This window comes from Phascolarctos cinereus, unplaced genomic scaffold, assembly GCF_003287225.1.
Source record: "Phascolarctos cinereus isolate Bilbo 61053 unplaced genomic scaffold, phaCin_HiC Scaffold_4;HRSCAF=312, whole genome shotgun sequence".
NCBI lineage: Eukaryota > Metazoa > Chordata > Mammalia > Diprotodontia > Phascolarctidae > Phascolarctos > Phascolarctos cinereus.
This window is the reverse complement of record NW_027555847.1, coordinates 357,787,251-357,809,585: the sequence shown is the minus strand read 5'-3', so window position 1 is coordinate 357,809,585 and position 22,335 is coordinate 357,787,251. Positions and strand designations below refer to the sequence as shown.

The 22,335-nt window shown below is 38.2% G+C and overlaps 1 protein-coding gene across 5 annotated transcripts in view; it reads left to right on the top strand.

The window, feature by feature from the left end:
• Window positions 1-22,335, top strand: part of TTC23L (tetratricopeptide repeat domain 23 like) — a 54,739-nt gene that overhangs the window by 11,048 nt on the left and 21,356 nt on the right. For 4 of the 5 annotated variants that reach the window (XM_020995535.2, XM_020995542.2, XM_020995550.2 and 1 more), the window contains exons 5-10: window positions 7,922-8,078; window positions 9,453-9,584; window positions 12,178-12,355; window positions 15,387-15,495; window positions 17,025-17,152; window positions 21,372-21,521. In XM_020995535.2, the coding sequence (XP_020851194.1) occupies window positions 7,922-8,078; window positions 9,453-9,584; window positions 12,178-12,355; window positions 15,387-15,495; window positions 17,025-17,152; window positions 21,372-21,521 (854 nt within the window). Of the gene's footprint in view, window positions 1-7,921; window positions 8,079-9,452; window positions 9,585-12,177; window positions 12,356-15,386; window positions 15,496-17,024; window positions 17,153-18,099; window positions 18,378-21,371; window positions 21,522-22,335 lie in introns of those variants that run through there. The other variant, XM_020995557.2, reaches the window with a different exon arrangement.

Genomic DNA, 22,335 nt, shown 5'->3' with positions numbered 1-22,335 from the left:
GCTTATCTCCCAAGCCTAGAATGCTCTACCTCCATAATTCAAACTACTGACCTCTCTGGCTTCCTTTAAGTCCCCACTAAAATCCTACCTTCTTATAGGAAGTCTTCCTCAATCCCACTTAATTCCAGTGCCTTCCCTCTATTAATGATTTCCTATTTATCTTGTCTATAATTTGCTTTGTATAGATTTGTTTGCATGATGTCCTCCCATTAGGTTGCAAGCTCCTTGAGGGCAGGGACTATCTTTTGCCTCTTTTTGTATCCCCAGTGCTTAGCACAGTACCTGGCTCATTGTAGGCACCTAATAAATGTTTATTGATTGCTTGATTGCAACATTTCCCAATTACATTTTCATCTGGTATGGGTAGCAATCAAGAGTTTTGTGGTAACAAAGGCCCTAAGTTTAACTCCTCTGGGCTAAAGAATTTCTAAGGCTCCTTTCAGCTTTAACAATTTGTAATTTGTTTGAAGAGAGCGGTTCCGATATAGGACTTTGGTGTTTCTAGGTTGCTGTGCCTTTTTCTTGTGTGTCTGTTTATATAACTTTCTTTGTATTGTGTGTTCCTGTGAATTCTTATGTGCTGGGCTGCACCATATATTGCCTGAGTTCTTGGGCACAGAGAATACTGACAGCTTGGCAACTATATAACACTTATGTCACAAAATGAACTGCATACTGGACAAAAACTTCTAAGTGCCTTCCTAGCATATTGGGCATGCCTGTGTCAGAGGTCACAGGACCCTAGCAATAAGAGCTCATGGAAACAAACCTAAAAGAATGTTAGATGAATTCAAGGGAGTAGAGCTGAGGCTCAGAGAGGCCCACTAGAATCATACTGCAAGTTATCCAGGTGTCAGGTGAGGGTTATTGTGTTATTAGATTATTGTATTATTAAGGTGGTGGAAATTAGAATAAAGAGGAAGAGCAAATACAAGACATTTTCTACGAAATATCAACAAAGATTTTGATCCAGGGGATATCCTTGTCTTATTATTAATTCTAATTATTGAAGAAGATTATTGTTATAAATCCATGTCAACTTATAAGCTAATAGCATTAGTAAACTATTTCAGAAGCCTTACCAGGACTTTTGAAATAAGCAGTCTTCAGAACCTCGAAAGAACTAGGAACCTTGGTGAACATTCATATTTTTCAGGTAGGAGGAGGAAGAGAACCTAATGACATGATAGAAAGAGAATATATAGAGAAATATAGAGAACCAGGATAATGGAGGCAGAGAAACCAAGGAAATAGAAAGAGTTTTTAGAAGAAGATGGTAAATAATATAATTTGCTACAAAGTACAAAAGAGTCAGGAAGGATGAGAACTGATCAAAGATCACTGGGTTTAGTGATTAGGAGGTTTCTGATAATTTTCAAAAGAAGAATTTCAATAGTGTAATAGGTTTGTAAGTTAGAATTTAGCACTTTGCAAAGTGGCTGAGGAGAGAGTGAGTAGAGAAGAAGTAGAAACAATGGGTATATACCACTCATTCAGTAAATTTAATTGCAAAAGGAGGGGAGGAAATAAGAAGGAAGCTAAAGGGATTTATTGTTCAATCATGTCCAACTTTTTGTGACCCCATTTGGGGTTTTCTTGGCAAAGATCCTAGAGTGGTTTTCTCTAGCTTGTTTTATAGATGAGAAAAATGAGGCAAACAGCATTAAGTAATTTGCGGAGGGTCACACAGTAAGACCTAGAGTCAGGAAGATGAATCATCCTGACTTTGGGTCCAACTCTCTATCTACTACACCACCTAGCTGCCCAAAAGGATTAGCTGGGCTAACAGAAAGCTTTCTCAAGATAGGCGAGACATACCTGTTTGCAGACTGATAAAAAGAATCCAGTGGTCAGGGAGAGATTCAAGAAGCAAGAGAAAGGGAGTAATTGATAAACCAAAGTATAACATGAATTTGTGGAAAGACTTTAGGTGGAAAACAACAAGATAAAGTTTTACAGAAAATAGAACTACCTCACCATATCCAAATCTGGGGTGGTAACACTAAGAGAAAGAATGATATTTTAGTGATGTGCTCTGAGTCTTTTGATTCTAAAGTCCAGGGCACTTTCCACTACTCCATACTCACCTGGAATATACCCACTGTTTAGTGTGGTGAGGATGTCCAAGGTATGGCATCCTGTAGAGCAGCAGAAGCTTAGCCTAGAAAAGGATTCTTTGGTGGGAGGGGTGCACAGAACAGAATTTTCTTTTTCCTTTGCAAGTATGTATTGCACATATTCATGAGCATTAGTGAATTCTTCTGAAGACTTTTTACAGCCCTTCCCTCCACCCCCAACTGTATTAAAAGGCTGATGAAATGGGAAGAGAAAGAAGACTGGAAAAGATGGGGAGAGGAAGCTTGATTTCATTGATGAATTTAAATACTTTTTTAACCCTCAAAAATGAATAAACCATGAACCTGTGAGGTAATGCTGCCATCTAGGGTTGTCTTGCTTCCATTCCACTCCATTGCTAATAAATAGAGAAAAGTTGAAAAAGGCAGGCCATATTTATAGCCATGCTTCCTGATTATGTCAGTGACTTAGTAAAGCAAGTCTTTTTTGAGTATTTAGAATGTTGGGAATACTACACTAAAAACAGTGAGCAACACAGAAGGAGCATAAGAAATGATCCCTGCCTTAATGGAACTCATGTTCTGGTTGTTTTAACATGAAAACATGAAAAATGTAATTAGCGAATTATAGAATCTCAAAGTTGGAGGCACTTTCTAGTCCACCTCCTTAGCTTATGCTTGAATCCTCTCTTAGCATTCCCAGTGAGTGTTCCTCCAACCTCTGCTTAACATCATCTGTCAAGGATAGCCCACTGCCTTATGAAGTATGCTCACTTTTTCCATTATTGGACAATAATAATTGTTAGAAAGCTCTTCCTTATATGTAGCTGAAATCTGCCTCCCTGTAACTTCTAGTCATTGGTCCTTTATTTCCCTCTGGAGTAAATATATAATTTGATAAACCAGAAATGAAATGTCTGAGGAGGGAAGTAAGTCTTTAAAAGTATATGTACTCTGCAGAGTCTGTGTTGGGCTATACACCCAACCTTATGCTTGGTACTTAGGCACTTGAAAAGAGGTAAACACAACTTTGATATTTTGCTGGATCTAAGATCTCACTGATGTGAGTACACATTATTACACATCTTCATCTGCTTATTGTCCTTCCAATTTTATCCTTAAAAACGCTCCATATGAACTGGCTTCTAGTCAACATCTCTCACCACATTTTCTGTCATCTTGTTTTTCCTTCTTTTGCTTCTCACTTTTATAAAATGAGTTATCACTCACAATCATCTACCATCATCCACTATAAAATTTTATAAGTGAGTTTATATTCTAAACTTATGTTATTGCCCTTGGCTACCATGGCTCTCTGCGGGGCAAGGAAACTGTATGTTTCCTTGCTAAGACAGTTTCTAGCGTTTCTTGGTCTCATTATGGCAACTGATTTAACATCTTTAGGAAATTGATTCTTATCAATTGTTTTAGCCATTTCCCATTTTTCAGTGTCAAGCTTGTTTAAGTTGGTCAAATTAATGTTGTTTTGATTGCATGACATATCTTCACACTTATATTCTTTCTATTACTTGCTATTGATTTTACTCTTTTTTCTATTAAGTTGAGAATCTGAGACTATCTGTACACAGACTGATTTAGAAATGACCCCCACATAGGTTATCAGTAATATTATATCTGTTAAGATATAACCAGGTTTTTTTTGTGTGTGTGGAATTTTTTTTGTTGCTTAACTTGTCTAACACCTTCTGATCCTCATCTTGAAAAAAATTATTCTTTGTAACCTTCTTTGTACTCTTTAGCCTCTTTTATTTTTTACTCCATAATTATTTATACCAAAATAAATTATTATTAAAGTACATGTTGATGATTTGAAGGGATTTATCAAATTTTTCATAGAATTTGTCTACCTCCTCATTCATTTATTTATACATTCATTTATATATAAGCATTTATTAAACACATATGCAAAGCATTGTGCTAGGCACTTGGATACAAAGACAAAAATAAAACAGTCCCTGCCCTCAAGAAGCTTAAATTCTACTGGGGGGGGGATTAAAACACTTACGCAAAGAAGCAAATTCAAAATGCAAAGTAATTCTGATGGAGGGATAACATGGCAGGATAAAGGGGGTCTTATGTAGAAGGTAGCAGCTGAGCTGAGATTTGAAGGACTCTAGAGATTCAGGAGGCAGAGATAGGAGAAGGAGGAGGATTCTAAGCATGAGATACAGCCCAGGAAGTCATGAAGGCAGAAAATCGAAAGTTGTGTGGAACAGCTGACGAACTAGTTCAACTAGAACAAAGAGTGCATCAAGAGGAATAATAAATAATGAATGAATAATGAAATTGGGATGGAAAGATAGGTTAGAGCCAGATTGTCAAGGTCCTAAATGACAAGCAGAAGAGTTTGTGTTTGATCTTAGAGGTCTTAAAGGCAATAGGACACCAGTGAGGCTGCTTGAGTAGGGCAGTGACCTGATTAGCTGCAATTTTCTTTTGCCTTCTGATTTAATTTGTGATAAGAATGTCAACACTGATATGATTCAGTTCCTCTAGGAGTGTTGTTGTTGTTGTTGTTTGTCCTTCATTCTCAAAGATGACTATGACATCAGGAAGGTGATGCCATGACCTGCAAGCGAATTGGATTTAAGTGAGGGGGGCTGTGCAAAGTCACCAGCCTCACTTTCTCCTCCAGAGCCATCTGGGTCCAGTGGCAAGATTTAGATCAGAATGACTGAAGATGGCCCCTCTCTAGGAATATGTCCCCTACTGGTTGCCAAATAATGATCTCATGTTGACAGTACCAACAGTTAAATCAATGTTAATCACTGATTTAAAAACTGTGATTTACTAGCATCCTTTGCTACCTCTTATTTACTTTTTGGTGTGGCCATTTGTGACAGTCACTGCAGAAGTGGAAGGAGGCTACACAGGTCTGTTGTAGTTTTCTTTGTTTCAGGGATTGCCATGATGAAAAGATCAATCATCTAGTGGCCAGCCTGTTACTCTATAAGCCTTTCCGTATTTAGAGTGATCTTGGGGGAAAGCAATGACAGCCTGTCACCAGGTTTGCTCTTGAGACCTTTGCATCATGGTAAAATCTGTCAGAACTTGCAGTTTGCTAGCCTAACCTTCAAGAACCCAACTGAAAAATGTTGAACAGAAGGATGGTTTATAGGTTCTATTTGGAGAAGCAAAAATAAAGAAGTTGGTGGGGTTGGGTTTGTTTGGGTTTTTTTTATGCTTCCACAGGAAATAAGAAACATAATTTCATGGGACACTTGGTCATCTCATATTACATTGTTCCTCATAAGCTTTTGTAAAAAGGCTGCTATGAAAGTAATCATGATTTACACACCAATATCTGTTGCAGAGGGTGTCCAAAAGGTAACTTGTTTTCTTTCCCCCTAAAGTGGCCTAAACCCATCCCATCCCTTTTCCTAACTCTCTATTACTGTCAAATCCTCCACCAACACCTCTTTAAGTCACCCAGGTTTGCAATCTAGAATCATCCTCCACTTTTCCATCAGCCTCATGTCATATCATATCAGCCCATATAAAATAATTTGCCAAGTTTTGTCAATTCAATATGCACAATATCTCTCACATCCATCACTTTAAAGACTTTCTGCTAGAAAAAAAAATCACGCTCCCTCACACAAGGGTATGCACAATAGAAAGTATGCTTTCAAACATAATTAGTTTTAAAAAAACCACAAATATCTAGGCTAGAAAACAAGAAAGGAGCAGTAGTATTAGGCACATGGTGAGGACGATGTACTGTTAAAGAATAAGTCCCCTGCCTCTATACATCAGCTCATAAGAATAGTAACTACATACTAGTGATGATCCTCCGGTCTGGCCACTCGCCTCTATTTTGGCAGGGCAGGTCATTCAGTATTATTGAAAGGTAGTAAGGATAGAGAACTGTCCTCAGAACCAGGACAACCTTGGTTGAAATCTTACCTCTGATACATACAAGGCTCTGTGACCCTGGGCAAGTCTTAACTTCTCAGTTTATAAATTGTATCTTGGTGGTGGTGTTTAATCACTTTCAGTTGCTGTCTGACTTTCTGTGACCCCATTTGGGGTTTTCTTGGCAAAGCTACTGGAGAAGTTTGCCATTTCTTCCTCCATCTCATTTTACAGATGAAGAACTGAGGTGAACAGGGTTGAGTGACTTGCCGAGGGTCACACCAGCAAATAAGTGTCTGAAGCCAGATTTGAACTCAGGGCTGGACTTCAGGACTGGCACTCTATCCACTGTGCCACCTAGTTGCCCTTGCAAATGGCAGAGAAAGTGCAACACGCATTGGTAGAAGATATTTCCTCATAAGGGGGTTCTTCTACCAGCCAACTCACAGGACAGTTCTCTGTCCTTTATCTCAAGACATCTCTGGCATCCACAGTTGTAATGCCTCCGGTAGCCTGTGATCCAGGGACCTACTCACTGATAGTACTGAGATGCCAGCATAAGGGAAAGAGTCAGAGCAAACTGCCTTTGACAAGTTCAAGTTTCCAGTTCTATTAAAAACAACATCCCATAATAATACGAGAATTGGCAGCTATAATTGCTGAACCACTGTTATTGATCTTTGAAATAATATAAAGGTACTGTCTACAATCTTTCAACCAATCAGTCAGACAAACACTAACTATTATTAATAATAATAATAGCTAACATTTATATAAAACTTTAAAGTTAGCAAAATTCTTTGCATAGACCATTTCATTTAATCCTCCTACCAATCCAGTGGAGTATTTGCTGTTATTATCTTTATTTTATAGAAGAGTAAACTGAGTCTAGGAGAAAGTAACGAGCTCAGTGTCACACAATTTGTAAATCTGAAAAAGGATTTGAACTCAAGACTTCCTGACTCACAAGCCCAACACACTGTCCGTTATACCACATTGTTTCCTGTTCAACATTTAAAACCCTTCAAAACCTATTCTCAACCTAACTTTCCAGTCTCGTTATATATTGCTCCCTTCCTTGTATTCTATTGTTCAGAAAAACTGGCCTTTCTATTCCTTCTCATACTAGCACAGAATGACAGAATTTATTTCATTATGGTTCCAACAATGGGGTGGAGGAGGAGAGGACATTTTTGGGGTTACATATATGTGTTAGTTTCCGAATTATCAGACATATGTGATGTTTCAATAATGAGTGAGAAAGTAACTGGTTTTTTAAAAAGAAACATAGTATGGAGAGAGCATTTTGAAAAATGGAAGTTCAGAAATGTTTCCATTGTTAGGTGATTTTGTTGTCAAAAATGGTGTGTTTCACCAGTAAAAACTCACATATTTGCATACTCTAAAAAACTTGGAAAAATAATTGTCTGACCTACTTAAAAATCTTCCAAATGAAGAACTGCAATGGGTTTTGAAACCATACGTTAAAAAAATAAAATGGAACAATTTCAAATTAGTTTACAAAAATAGCTGATTGACTTCAGGGAAAATGGAAATTTGCTAGTCATGTTTCAACAAACAACATTTGCATAATTCCTAGATGAGATTGAAATATGAGTATCATGATTTAATAATTTAATAATCACCACTAACAACATACTGCTATTTGGAGCTATTTATCTTTATGAAATGTCTTCTTCAGCTATGATAGCCATTAAAACTAAGTATTGAAATCAACTGGTTAGAATAATGTACAAGCATATAATTTATAAATATATTACATTGGGAAAGGTGCTCAAAGAATGTTTACCAATAATCTTGTGTAATCAAAAAAGTTTGGAGACCACTGCTTTGTGCCTTACTGTTACTCTAGCTCCTCTCTTGCTCTCAAATGGAATTTTTTTTAAATTGAAAAGTATTCTTGGTTTTCTTTTCTTTCTCTTGTTTTCTTTCCCCTTCCCCTATCCTAGAACTCCCTGCTCAGGCCAAGCAACATGCTGAGTCTGCAAAGAATTCTCTACTGACCTGGAAGGGCTCAGAAATCTCAGATATAGATAAGAAGGAGATCCTTGGCACATTGGTGACCTTATACTATACTTTGGGGGTGTCGGACCTCATGCAGAACCAATATCCTTTCATTTCTAGCAGTGTACTTAGAAATCAACTGGGGGATATGGCATCAAATCAACCTTGTTACTTCTGTGAGGATTTTACTTTTGATTGTTCCTCTGAGAACTGCAGATTCAGAAAAACATAAGAGAACATCATTGGATGGGACAGATGGGAATTTGAATCCCAAAGCCTTCTAGTTCTAATCCAAGATCTCAACTTTCCTCAATCCCTCCATCTCTTTCTCTATTCCAGAATCGTTAGAATTATGATCCAGTCACCAAATTAACAGCTTTGTATCAAGTTGTTACTATGATGACTCCTTCCCAAGTACATTTGGTTGAAAGTCCTCTGGATCCCCTGTGCTGTATGATGTCCTACCACATCATAGAGCCCCATATGGAATCAAGATTACCTCTGACACTAGTTTAGGGAGGATTGACTAGGGGAGGAGGGGGGTCATTTGAAGGAAACTTAATTACCATGATTTTATACACACACACATGTAAAGTTGTCCCATTGAAGTCAGAGTTTAAAATGAAGAGGACACAAGTCTACTTATATTATGTGTGTGTGTGTGTGTATATATATATATATACACACACACATACATATATTTAAAGTTCCTGCCTCTCTCTTCCAAGTGCCTGTGATTGGAACCACTATTTAATGTCACTTAACATTTGCTGGGTACATGAAACATCTAAGATACTCCTGAATTCTATTACTCTGGATCCATGTAAATTATTACCACTATTTGGTCCTTACCCCAATAATTCCAAGCATGCACATTGTAAACAACTCTACTCCTATGAGATGTGCAGCCTTCTATGGTACCGTCATCACAGGATCTTTAAAGCGTAGAAAAAATGAAGGAAATAGAAGATATTTGGGATTTGGGGGGAGACTTTTCCTCTGCCACACCCACTCCCCAAAATACTAAAAATTATCTGACAGAAGTTAGACTCTTTTTTACTAGAGCTTACTTAGAATCTGTAAGGACTTTATTCATCAACTTTAGATCCCATTCCTTCAGAGTTCATAGAAACTAGTTCCAGGGTAAGGAACAATTGTCAGTAATAGTGTAATCCTCTAAGGGAAATATAAGTGGATTTTTCCCTAAAAGTTAATGGTTTCCTTTCACTTTTCTAAGCTCTTACCTGCTAATGCCCATTTTAGGTAGCCATCAAAGGAAGCCTAATTTTTGCTTGCTAAAGATTTCTTCCCTAAGAGAGCATCAGCAGGGAGAATGGAGAGGCCTGGGAAGTGGTTATTTTCAAGGTTTGCCCTGTTGACCCAACAGACAATTGAAGCATTTTGTTTGCTTCTCAAATATTGTACCTGGCTATGGGATTTGGTTTTTATTATTTTAATTTTCCTCAACTTTTGCACTGGCAAGGAAGCTTATTACAATCTTCAGAAGTCTGAGAAGAGCATGGAGGAATTATGGGAATGTCATGAAGGCCAGGCCATAGTTAGAGACTTAAAAGTCTCTGAGAAAGACCTCATAATTGCTTTGGGCAGGTAAACACTTGATTTAGAGAAATTTAGGGTTTTTTGATGGGGCCCATATTGCACATAATCATTCCATGTTATCCTTGTGGAGTAAAAATAAAGCATCCCTATAATAAATTAAGAAAGACGAGTAACTCAGACTCATTTTGAAACAGATCTTTTTCTAAATTATCTTTCTCTTTTGTTGCTAAATCAATACTAGTAGATGAAGAAAGAACACTATTATAGTCAGATGGTTTAGAACTAGAAGGGACTTTCTAAGTTATAATTGGACCTGCTTATCTTTACGCTCTGAGGCCCAAACAGATGGATTGTCCAGGGTCATATAGCTCCAAAATGACAGAAGTCCTTGAACTCAGGTCTTCTAATTACAGTGCTCTTTTCACTAGATTACACCCCCCCCAAGTACCCAATGTATTTAATGAAGATGGAAGCTAACATACATTTTTATTCAATTTAAACTAGACTAAATTTGCATATGAAATGCCGTTCACGGTTGGTGGCAGGGAGCAGTGGCAACTAGGTAGTGCAGTGGATAGATTACCAGCCATGGAATCAGATGCAGCCTCAGACACTTACTGTGTGACCCTGGGCAAGTTGCTTAACCCTGATCACCTCCAAAAAAAGAGAGAGAGAGAGAGAGAGAGAGAGAGAGAGAGAGAGAGAGAGAGAGAGAGAGAGAGAGAGAGAGAGAGAGAAGGAAAGAAAAGGATAAAGAAAATGGAGCTCATGAAACATTATGAAGGAACAAGTGGAGCCTGAACATAGTTGAATGAGATTACCTGAGATTTGTAGATTAGTATCGATGAAAGCAAGACTAACCAGTTTGTCAGATAAAAAAAGTGTTTCCCCTCTCCCCAGATTTTTCATTTATTTCCACATGCTTTCATCAGATGTTTCCCAGAGTCTTAAGGTACTTGGAATGGGAAGCAAATGAATGAGTAGAAAATCAATAAAGTAAACGCAGTACCTCTATCTATCCTCTCCAGGCAAGAGGGAACTAAGGAGAGCTGAGTCAGCTGGGAAATTTTGGAAACACTGGAATGCTCAGAACTAAATTAAACTGAGCCCAGAGGTGCCTAAACTTGTCTGTTGTACAGATACTTTTGTCATGAAGGAAAGTTGATAGGATGATCTACTAACAAAAATGGTAGCTAATTTTGCTCCCCCTTTTTTTTAGATAGGGAGAAAGGAATCTTTGTTTGTGAGACTTGATTGTTAGGGTTCTGTCTATCTAGGTAGCCTTCACTTGCACTAAAGCTTCCCTATGAGCCTTTGTAAGCCAACAACTTTAACTCAGTTGAGATATGTAGTTTAGAGCTAGAACAAAACACATGTGTACTTTAGGAAGTTTTAAAATGATATCCCATTGTGTATTATTGTTCCATTCATTTTAATTGTGTCCTACACTTCGTGATCCCATTTGGGGTTTTCTTGGCAAAGATACTGTAGTGGTTTGCCATTTCCTTCTCCAGCTCATTTTACAGATGAGGAAACTGAGGCAAGCAGGGCTAAGTGACTTGCCTAGGGTCATACAGCTACTAAGTGTCTGAGGCTGGATTTGAACTCTCAAAGATAAATCTTTCTGATTCTCAGCCCGTTCTCTCTATCCACTGCATCACCTAGCTGTGTATTACTAGCTATTGTATGAAGGCTTTGGACCTACACTGTTAACACAGGGATATACCTGTGAGCCATGGTGAGTAGAATTTTGTAAAGTTCAGTGGATTTGGTGTCAGAGAAGCTAGTTTAGGTTTCTAATTCTTCTAGTTTCTAAGTGAGCAAATCAGCTAATTTATCTGTGTCAATTTCCTTACCTACAAAATGAAAGAGTTGGGCTCTAAATGGTCTCTTAAGTCCCTTCCAGCTCTAAATCCTAAAAAGCCTAGCCACATTTATTTTCAAAAATAATATCAAAGGGCCTTAGATGATATGCCTCCTTGTCACCATCCTCATGTATAATTACATTTTAGGTATTTAAATGCTTTGCCTACCAGTAGTCTGGGTTTCAGTGGGGTAGAATAAAGGATCAAATGTGCTAATATATGTAAATTGCTTCCAAACTTTAAAGTGCTATATAAATGCTAGCTATTAGTAAGAAAGAAACACTCCTTGAGAACTGGATTGCTTTGTTTTCAGTTTCAGTGCCTAGGGAATTGCCCTACACATTAGTAAACATTTAATACATATATGCCAATGAATAAATAAATAGGCATTGAATCAAATGGAACAGTTAAATTGTGAGAGCTACTCCAGGCTTCCTCATGGCTAAGCAGAGCAGAGCAGCCCTGAAAAGGCTCATTGGCCCGGCAGCTCCCACTTCATATATGTATTTATGTCATGCTGAGGGAAATGCTGTGGTTTAGATTGACTGAGGTCCTAGGCCCAGAGTACACCAAAGAGTTGAACAATAAAGCTTCTGCGTCATGAGGTCAATGGTGATTGTACCGTTGTAAACAATTTCTGAGCCTTTCCCTGTTCTCCCTGGTGGGTCTATGTCAGAGGCCATGAGCTCTGGACAAATGTGGGCTATAGGAGCCATTACTTCCCATGGAGCTTCTTAATTTGTGGCATGTGTCTTCCCTCTCTATTTTCCGGGCAGAGCTGCTTTGCAACTTCACCGATTGAACTTGTCTGTGAATTACTTTGAAAAAGCAATCACCCATGTTATCTCTTCCAAGGGCGATTCCACATCAGAACTGATCAGCCTGTATCAGGAAGCTGCACAGGTTGAACAGCTCAGGAAAAACCATGACCGAGCCATTGAACACTTGCTGCAGGTAAGTGAATTGGTTAGAACCCCAGGTTCTTGCTACTTGGCCTTCATAGCTACGATGTCAAGGAAGCTAGAGACCTGAAAAAGAGGGCAGAGTAGAATTGTCTCTGTTCTGCTCATTTGACTGAAGTCCCAAACCTGCCAGGGAATCCTTCCATCAGCTTCTCTTTGATTAACTGAATTGAGTGGATGGTTTCAGGATGAAACCTAATGTAGAAATGCTACCTGAACCAGATTCAGTTCAATCATAGGATCTGTGATTTTAGAGATAGAAAGGACCTCAGGTACTATCTAGGTACAGCCCTTCATTTCACAGATGAAGAAACCGAGGCCCAGGGAAGTTACCTGATTTGGCCAAGACTACCATAGGTGGTGCCAGAGGCAGGGTTTAATCCAGGTCTCATGCTTCTAGAATCATAGCTCCGAATGAGATAACATTTGTAAAAGAACATGTTGTTGTTCAATCGTATCCAACTCATGTCCCTGTGGACCATACCATATGTAGAGTTTACTTGGCAAAGATACTGGGTAGCTTGCCATTTCCTTCTCCAGTGGATTAAGGCAGAGATTAAATGACTTGCGCAGAGTCACACAAACTAGTAAGTGTCTGAGATCAAAATTGAACTCTGGTCTTTCAAATTCTAGGCCCTGTCCTCTATCCACATAGCACATGGTAGATTTTATGTAAATGCTTATTCCTTTTCCCCTTCCATCATACCATGTTTTCTCCTATCTAATATGAAGTAGAAGTTTCTGTTATGTTCTGTTGTCTCCAGGAAGCTAGAAGCCAAGTTTGTACCTTCCCAACAGCAAGAGTAATTGGTAACAACTGAATTTAAATTGTTAACAAGTAGAAAACTTTTAAAATGCTAAGTCATGATAATTTGGTGTGATTCCATCACTTGACCTTTAATCTAGTGTCTGGTTATATTTCTAGGTATAAGGATAGATGACAAGTGTTTTATCTAGAGTTAACTAATTTGCCCACATTCCAGGACAAAAAGAAAAAAAACCCTTTGGAAAGAACAATGAGACTTTCCCATGAGAAAAGTTTAGGGAGCTTTTATATATGCACTACCTAAAAGGACAGGTAGATTACATTTAACCTTTCCCCCATATTCTCCAGTACTCTTAAGGGGGTATGGGGTTTCTATGTCGTTGTTCAGTCATTTTTCAATCATGTCTGACTCTTCATGACCCCATTTGGGATTTTCTTGGCAGAGATGCTAGAGTGGTTTGCCAATTTCTTCTCTAACTCATTTTACAGATGAAAAAACTGAAGTAAGCTGGGTCAAGTGACTCGCCTAGGGTCACCTAGCTAGTAAATATCTGCGGCTAGATTTGAACTCAGGAAGATGAATCTTCCTGGCTCCAGGCCTGACTCTATCCACTGTGCCACCTACCTGAAGTTTCTAGGCAGTTTCTGGGAGTTTCTAAGTTCTCTGCAAATGGCACTAGTCTGCACTGATGGTGTTCCCACAACTGTAGGGGGGAAGGTTCCCAGCTCTCCAGTTCCGTTTAGCTACTAACACTTACTCTAGCTTTTACACAGAAATATTTACTTCAAAAGGCATAAGCACAAACATACAAACTTATTCCTCCAACATGTGAGAGGCATAATCCTCCCCTAGTACCACCAGCATCACCAACACCACCACTACCACCACCACCTTAGCTCTGAGAAGGGAAGAGGGGTAGGTTCATAGTTTATATAAATATGTATGTGCACATACACATACTCACGTATATGTATATGTGTATATGTGTAGTTATATATACATATATAACAACACATACATATATGTAAAATGTTACTTTTATTTACATTCTATACCAATCTCTTCTGAAAGTGTGATCCATTGATCTTTGGTGAGCCACAGGAGTTTTTCAGGGAGGGGAAAGGAGGAGGGAGTAAGTATTTATTAAGGTACTGTGCTAAACACTTTACAAATATTATCTCATTTGATCCTCACAACAATCCTGGGAGGTAGGTGCTATCATTATCCTCATTTTACATTTGAGGAAACTGAGTTAAGTGACTTGCCCAGGGTCACACAGCTATTTAGTGTCTGAGGCTGGATTTGACCTCAGGTCTTCCTGACTCCACTGGGCCCAGTGCTCTTATCTTACTGCACCATTTAGCTACTTCTGGGTCGTCTCATGACATTAATCTTTGTAATAAGGTAATGTCTATTTTCTTGATTCTGGTGTGAATTCGTAATTTCATAAAGGAGAAAGGCTCTCATTGATGCCTTACCACCAGTTCTGGGAAGCGTTTTTGTGCTTGGTTTTGTTTTTGATGGTGGCATCACCAAATGATGGTAGCCCTCATCAGATGGTGAACAGATGGGATAGGTTATCCTTGGCTGAGAACATTTTGGCTGATCAAGTAGCTCATAATCTAAAAAAGGTAGTAAGTATTTCAGTCAATCCACAAGGATTTGTGATTACCTACTATGCATAAGAATAGCAGTTAACACCATGCCTTGCCAGTAGTAGGCATTTAGTAGATAATTGGTTGGTTGAATGAATGCTCACCATCATTAGGCTTTGTGAGGGATAAATACAGGGAGTGGTCTCCAGGAATTTATAGACTGACTGAGAACATAAAACAAGTACATAGGACAGCAAAAGAACATTGAAAAATATTGAGCAGGGAACCCAGCCCCTAGAGTTGTGGGAACACCATCAGTGGGGACCAGTGCCATTTGCAGAGAGCTTAGAAACATAAAGAAGTCACGTGGTAATGACCACAATTAGAATTCAGAGAATGCAGAGATCTTGTGGTATTTTTGCTAACTTTAGTGGTCTTGAGCTGCTTTTCATTTCTGGTGGGATTGGATTAGAAGGTTTGCCTTTTTCTTTATTCTTCAGACCATTACTTTGTCCCTCTTATGTTCAGTATGATCAGTTAACCAAAAGTCTAGACTTTATTCTTATTATAGATTTTATTAAAATTTTAAAAAAATATGGAAGCACTATTACATGGGTGCTTTCTTTGAGCTAATTAGTTAATATCTGTATTTTTATTCCAGGCTCATTCTATCTGCGTGGCTTCATACAAAGAACTCAGTGCTGAAGCTGCTAAGACAGGTTTCTTGCTAGCTAAAGCTTATGCCATGTCTGGAGAGCCACAACACAAGGGTATGTAGGTGAGATGGGTTTATATTTAGCATAATTTCCCAATCCATTAAGGTAAGAGAGGACAATACTTACCTTTTGGAAAAGCTCCTTGTAAACATGTGCACATCACATTTGGTTACAAATAATATTTAAAGTAGATTAAGGACAGCGATTTAGACAGATATTATTGTATATAACTAACATTTTCCAAGGAAATTGCATGAAATATTACATAAGAAGGAAAGCAGTAAGTAGTTGAATTTAAGCATATTTTTTAAAATACTTGCATCTAGATCTTGAATAAAATTGTTGCCAATTTTAGGTTGCTGAAACTGTAAGCACTATGTATTCAGACATAGTAATAAAGGCATTTGGTAATGCATACATTTCAAGCAAAAAAAGTCCATAAGAGTGAAAAATCACCTTAGGTATTGATTACTCCTTCTATATTCTAAATCTTTGATTTCTATTTTTATTTCCTTAGGCATTCAGCAACATTGACAAAAATAAACAGGCTGTCTTTTTTTTTTTAAAGGCAACTGGGGTTAAGTGACTTGCCCAGGGTCATATGTTTGGTCTGAGGCTGGATTTGAACACAGGTCCTCCTGACTTCTGAGCTGGTGCTCTATCCACTCTGCCATCTAGCTGCCCCACAGATTGTTAATGGGAGATAATTTAGTTCTACACGACTGTGAATTTCATATTGGAAAGGGAGAGTAGATCAAGGAGTTTGGTGACAAGAATTAAAAATACTGTGTTCTCTGCCCCTACACTGTAAGCTAATCCAAAGTTTTGGCCTTTCTCTGGTGCCTTGGACCAACAAGAAATAGTATCATTCACAAATGGGAGTGGGAATACACTTGTAGTAGCTGAACTCCATCTGGACTTGTATTTTTTTAAAAAAAATAAGATATTAGACTTTGTGAAGAATGTAGTTTTTTTAAGTCAATGGAAAAGACATCTTTATATTTTCACTATTATTTATTTCAGTAGACATACTTTAGGATGGAGGGCAAAGTAAATATTTCATCCTATGTCACTGGATAAAGTTTTCCAGTGATTCTGCTGCCTTTTTTTCTTCATTTTCATGCACATACATTAGTATGTACTAAGTAATCTTATGTTTGTGTTGTGTTCACTGCCTTTTATTATTCTGTGGAACTTAGTGTATTCATGAATAGTGGGTATTTGTGTCAAGTTATTATTTTTTTTAAAGAATAAAGAAGTTCATGTCTGTAGAGTTGGGTAATTTCAACTTTTCATATAATGAAAATTTGGTAGGTAATTTTATTTTAGGTCTAAATTTAAGCCATAACTGTGCCTTTACAATAATTGCAGACAACAGTTTTATATCTTTACTACTCAGTGTTAACTTTACTTAAAGGACTGGCCCCCCTAACACTTAAGAATTCCATACACCTGTGCTCTGATGGACCCCTGGGTTATGAGAATCCCCACTCGTGGGTTTTCCTTATAGTAAAAATCTGATATCATGATCTCCTGAAGCCTTGACTGAAATCTGCCCAAGCAATTGCTCCATTTCTTTTCAGATGCTGCTGAGCTGTATTTTACAAACAGCCTCAAGGCATACCAAACTGCGCTGGGCCCAGATAATTATTATACATTGTGTGCCACTGAGGAATTCAGCAAATGGCTTCTCCAAATTGGAGAAAAACAGGTAATCATGAAAGAGCAGTTATAAGTCTTGATCTCTAGGATTTACGCTTATTAGGATCTCAGAATTTTAGAGCCCGGAGGGAGTGGTGGTGGTAATGGTGGAAGGGGAGAACCTTTTAATTATTTATCACAATTATTCACTTCAGCTGTAGCAACACATTCAATAACCTAGAATCGTAGAGCTGAAAGGGACCTTAAGGATCACCTGGACCAACCCCTCCTCCATCATTTTACAGAGGAGGAAACTGAGGCCAAAGAAGGTTAAAAGACTCACTCCAGGTCACATACAGCTGGTTACTAGCAGAACCAGAATCATGGTCTCCTGTCCAAGGCCAGTGTTCTTTCTATCACCTAGACAGTGTCTTCTGGGTGACATATAATCTGAGTGATACTAGGAAGTTTCTCTTTCCTCAAAAATATCTCTGCTGAAATCAACCTTAAAAACTAATTTGGGGGGTGGGGTGGGTGGGTAAAGTGGGCTTTATCTTTCAAAATGGAAATATCTCTGGGAGAGTTGATCCAGACTATCTAGTCGTCGTCCCCCCCCCATCTTAGTTAAATCCCTGAATCTCTACCAAGAGCTGTCTGAGATAATCGGTCTCAAGAGAAGGGCAGTTGGGTTGAGGGGTAGGGCCAATGAAGGAAGGAGACCCAAGTAATTTCTAAGTGTAGGGTGATTCTGGGTTGGCAGGCCAGGCCTGAATGGGGTCTCTGGGAGTCTTTAGAAAGCTAGAAGGCAGCTTGCATTGGGTACCTAAGAGACAGAGGAGACAGAATGACAGGAGATAGGAGAGAAGCATAGAAAGGGAAGTGACACCAAGGATCTACTCCACATTTTTTGTTTGAGCTAGAAGCAATAGATCCCCAATAGTGAGGAAGCAAAACAGCAGTATGAACAAAATCCATGTCCACTTCACTTTCCAGTAAATCCTTTTCCATCTTCTTCAGGGCTCTTTTTTGGATGGAGATGACAGTCCCTACAGTAAGACACTATTTTGCAAGTTTCTTCTAAATCCTAACCAGGGCAAAAATCATGAACTACTTCGAGCCTTTAATGTCAGATGGAGATAATAGCATAAACTACAGGACCTTTTTCAGGTGGATAAAGGAATTATAGGCTTAGAAGAGTATCCTTGGTACCCTTCTATGAGTAAAAGGTAGTATAGTGACACTTTTTCTATACTCATTAAAATCTTGACTGTAAAACAGTGAGACTGTAATTTGTAATAAGTGTCACATGATCTTCACACATGTATATTTAAAAATTCTTTGGGCAGTCTTTAAAATTTTAAGTTTTTAATGACATCAACTAAGGTTTAACGATTAGGGAGGATGTAAGATATCCTTCAGTGACATGGCAAACGTGTTTGGTTAGCATACCTGTTTTACAATTTGTTTGAAGTTAATAACCCACAGGGTCATTGAACAGAATTTTATCTATGGCTGCATTTATCAAGGAATTTTGTATGATTACAGCATGCTTAACAAGGAACTCTTTTTTTTTTTAAGGTTTCATTTTGCTCTACCAAGTCAAATGCCTTTAAAAAAAATTAACAATCAATATAGCAGAATGAGTTTTGTATTCTCTCCACCTTACAGTCAACTGTATGAATGTAAAGATGTGGTCCATTGTAGAGATTTATTTGCAAAAGCCTTCCTGTTCCCAACTCATTTCCATTCAGTAGAATGCAAATTCCATGAAGGCAGAGATTTTTTTTTTTAGTCTTTGTATCCTCAGTGCCTAGCACGAATTCCTTGTAATATAGTCACTTGATAAACGGTTTTAAAAATTGAATTGAAAGATAAACCTCAAAACCTATACAAATCATTTTATCAAGATTTTATGAAGATGAGAAAAGTAGCCAAATGGGTCATTAGTTATTGATGCTTCCTTCAACCATTTGTTTTTGATCATGGTTTCCCCCCCCCCCCAATTCCTTTGTTATTTTTCCTTCGTGAGATTTCTATAAAAAGATCCCTCGGTGCTTTCAAGAGAATGTTGCCTCTCATGTGGATTTCCTTGGTGTTTACTTGGTTTGATCCAACTGCTTTTCTTTATCTAATCTTTAATGCTCAGTCAGCTTCCTTCTCTGCCTGGGAGACTAAGGTTTTTAGACTCCACATGGCATGGCTTCTTTGTTAGTGGAAAATAAAAATAGAGCATTATAAAAACACTGACCAATTTCTTTCTTTTTCTCTTTGTTATCTCCCTCCTGATTTCATCTATTAATGATCTTGGGGTGGTGTGGCTCATTTGGGTCTATTTTGGTCATTTTGAAGTGTGTTTTTCTATGAAGTGACATGGTAGTAATTTTCTGTCATATTTTGTATTGTTTAGTGTTTGTTTTCTAAACCAGTGTAGCCTGTTGATTCCTTGTCTCTCTGGAAAGGAGGTAAAGTGTTTGCTAATATTCAACTTTTACAGGAAATAGTAATAATCATATAAATGACTTTGTCTTTTTTCATTTCCTTTTTTTTCATTAATGGCTTGTTTGAATAAGTGAGGTTGAATCTATAAAATTATTCACGATTTTCTCCCTTTTTAAGCCTCTGTCCTAATGTGCTATTGATTTTTGGCCTTTGCTTTAACTAGTTCTGACAGCACACAGATGGCTGATTCTAATCTGATTCCCTCATCAGTTAACAAGTCATTTCCTGTAAAGATATAGTCAGTTTCATGTTTTAATGATTATGATTGGTGCTCACCATGTCCTTCACTGCCCAGCTATCTTCAGATAAAAATATTCATAGCTATGGAGATTCTCAGTCATTTACAAGGCTTTGGGCTATTTTGTTTCTCAAACTTCAGCCAAATTTTCCAACATACTTTTTATAATTCTCACCAGTCCTCACTTCCTCATTGCAAAGTCACCGTGCATCAAAGTATATGTTGACTTAGTTTGGAAGATCTTTTCATATTCTTTATAGAATCATCCTCTACAGTATATCAGATTCAATTATTAGAATTTTCTAAATGTTCCTAAAACCTGGTACATAAACCATAGTCATCTTGTGGTCATTTTTTTTCTTACCACAAGCCCTGAAAGACAAAATAGTCAAATGTCTTTGTGTTGATTTTGAGAATATAATGAAACCAGTGATGACAGGTCCTTTGTTTGCCTCTCTTAAGAAAAACCTGTGATCCATCCTTCCATTTAACTATATCTTTCTTTTGGTTAGGTTAATTGCAAGAACATTAATATTATTCATGTGGTTCACTTCTTCCAACTTATTTGTTGGTCTTTAGAAAAGGACTTCATATTCAGAATGCCTATTATAGTAAAATTCTACCATTTTGGTCCTCTTCAAGAATGAAGGACAACAATTAACCATTGACTCCAGGCTCAACTTTTATACCTTGGTTTCTTGAGTACCCAAAGCCAACTCAGCTTCCTCTTAACCATGGTTATTGTTCTCACTCAAAGGAAAAAATGAACACAAAGAATGCATTTTATTCCTGGCCTTTTCACTTACAAGGCTCATGGGGATCATCATCAGAAAACTTGCCCGGAAATTGAACCTTTGACCTTTCTCTTGTATTCAAGGCAGAATGTAGTGAGCAAGAAAGCTTCCAATCATGAGATCACATGTGACTGACCCAAACTAACCAACTTTCACCTTCCTCCTTCCACTGTGAGAAACATCAGGGACCCTGTAAGAACTCAACATTTACTTTATTGAATTCAAGGGAACTGCACTGAGGGAAATCATTGTCATCCTAACTTTGAAATGTGAAAATAATGTTTCCTTTTTCCATTTCTACCTTAATGACTACTGTTTAAAAACTGACAAAAATTTATTTTTAAGGAACTGGGGAACAAAATTTTAAAAGCTCAGAATGCTTTACCACTGGTCAGGCACAAATACGTTCACAAAAATGTGAACATTTGGGGCAGATTCTCAAAATTTATACATAGGATGTGATTTCCTACTAAATAACACTTTAATTTCCCCCCTTTAAAAAACAGAACAAAACCAGAATCTAAAGCTACTAGTTTATTTTGTTTGTTTTTGGGGAGGTGGGGGAGTGGGGCGGGGGGGGGTTTCTATACTTTGAGAATGGCAAAGACTATTCCAGAGCCTTGGGAAGCATGGGAGAGAATTAGCCCTTTCTCTGGCATCTTAGTTATACCTTCTCTAGAGCCCATAGGGATGAATCAATTGGCAGCCAATGTGTTCCTTCAAACATATCACACTAATGGCTTATTTTCATTTCCTAGGAGGCTTATAAACTTCTGAAGAACTCACTGAAGTCCCAACTGATGAGCTATGGTGACTATAGTGAGAAAGTGGCGGAAACTTTCTATATTCTGGGCAGCATCTGCCTAGCCAAGGGAGAAATAAAAAAGACCACTCAACTACTAAGGAAGGTGATTTCCAATTTTGTTTTGTTTCATCAGTCCAACTCTGATTACGAATCTGTACCACAAACCTCTAATGTGGATGTTTTTGGAAGGCTGTTCACGTCCCTTTGAACTTTAGCAAAGGCTTCACCTAAATCACCCCATACTGAAGAAAATCCGCTTGGAAGAATGAGAGTGCCCTTAGTACTTGATAGTTGTAGGGTCCTATCAGATAGAGATTGAGTGACTTTTGTTTTTCAGTAGCTGGAGAGGGGATTTAGTGTCTCTTCCACAGAACAAAAGGAGCTAATAGTTCCCTTTCCCCTTCTTATCCTGCAAATCCAAGACTTTTCAAGAAAGAGCTGAAGATTCTCACTGTTTGTAAATTCTACAGAGGAATTAGAATAGAAGGAAAACAAGGAGACTATAGAGAGGGAGGTTAGAGCCCTCTAACCTGTGGATGGCCAGAGCCAAACAGAGCAGGCTAGAGAAAGGAGCGTCAGAATTCAAACAGAAGTTTAATTTCAAAGTGAGCAAAATGGCTTTCAAGCAAGGAGGGATCTAGACACATGTGCCAGGCCCCTGCCCCTAGTCGGGGGACTCGAGGCAGTGGGGCTAACCTCGATTTATACACTTGAGGCTAGACAAAGAGTCAAACAGTGTAGTGTAGCAACAGCGGTGAGGAATAACAGCAACAGTGAGGCAAGGTTATCTAGTGACAAAAAGCCTGTTCATAGCAGGGCTTCATGTCTGGGCCTGTTGGTGCTTGCTCAAGCTCAGGGACCATCAGTTCATCCAGAGGGTGAGCGCAAAGATTTGTTGTTATGTCAAGCTCAGGGCA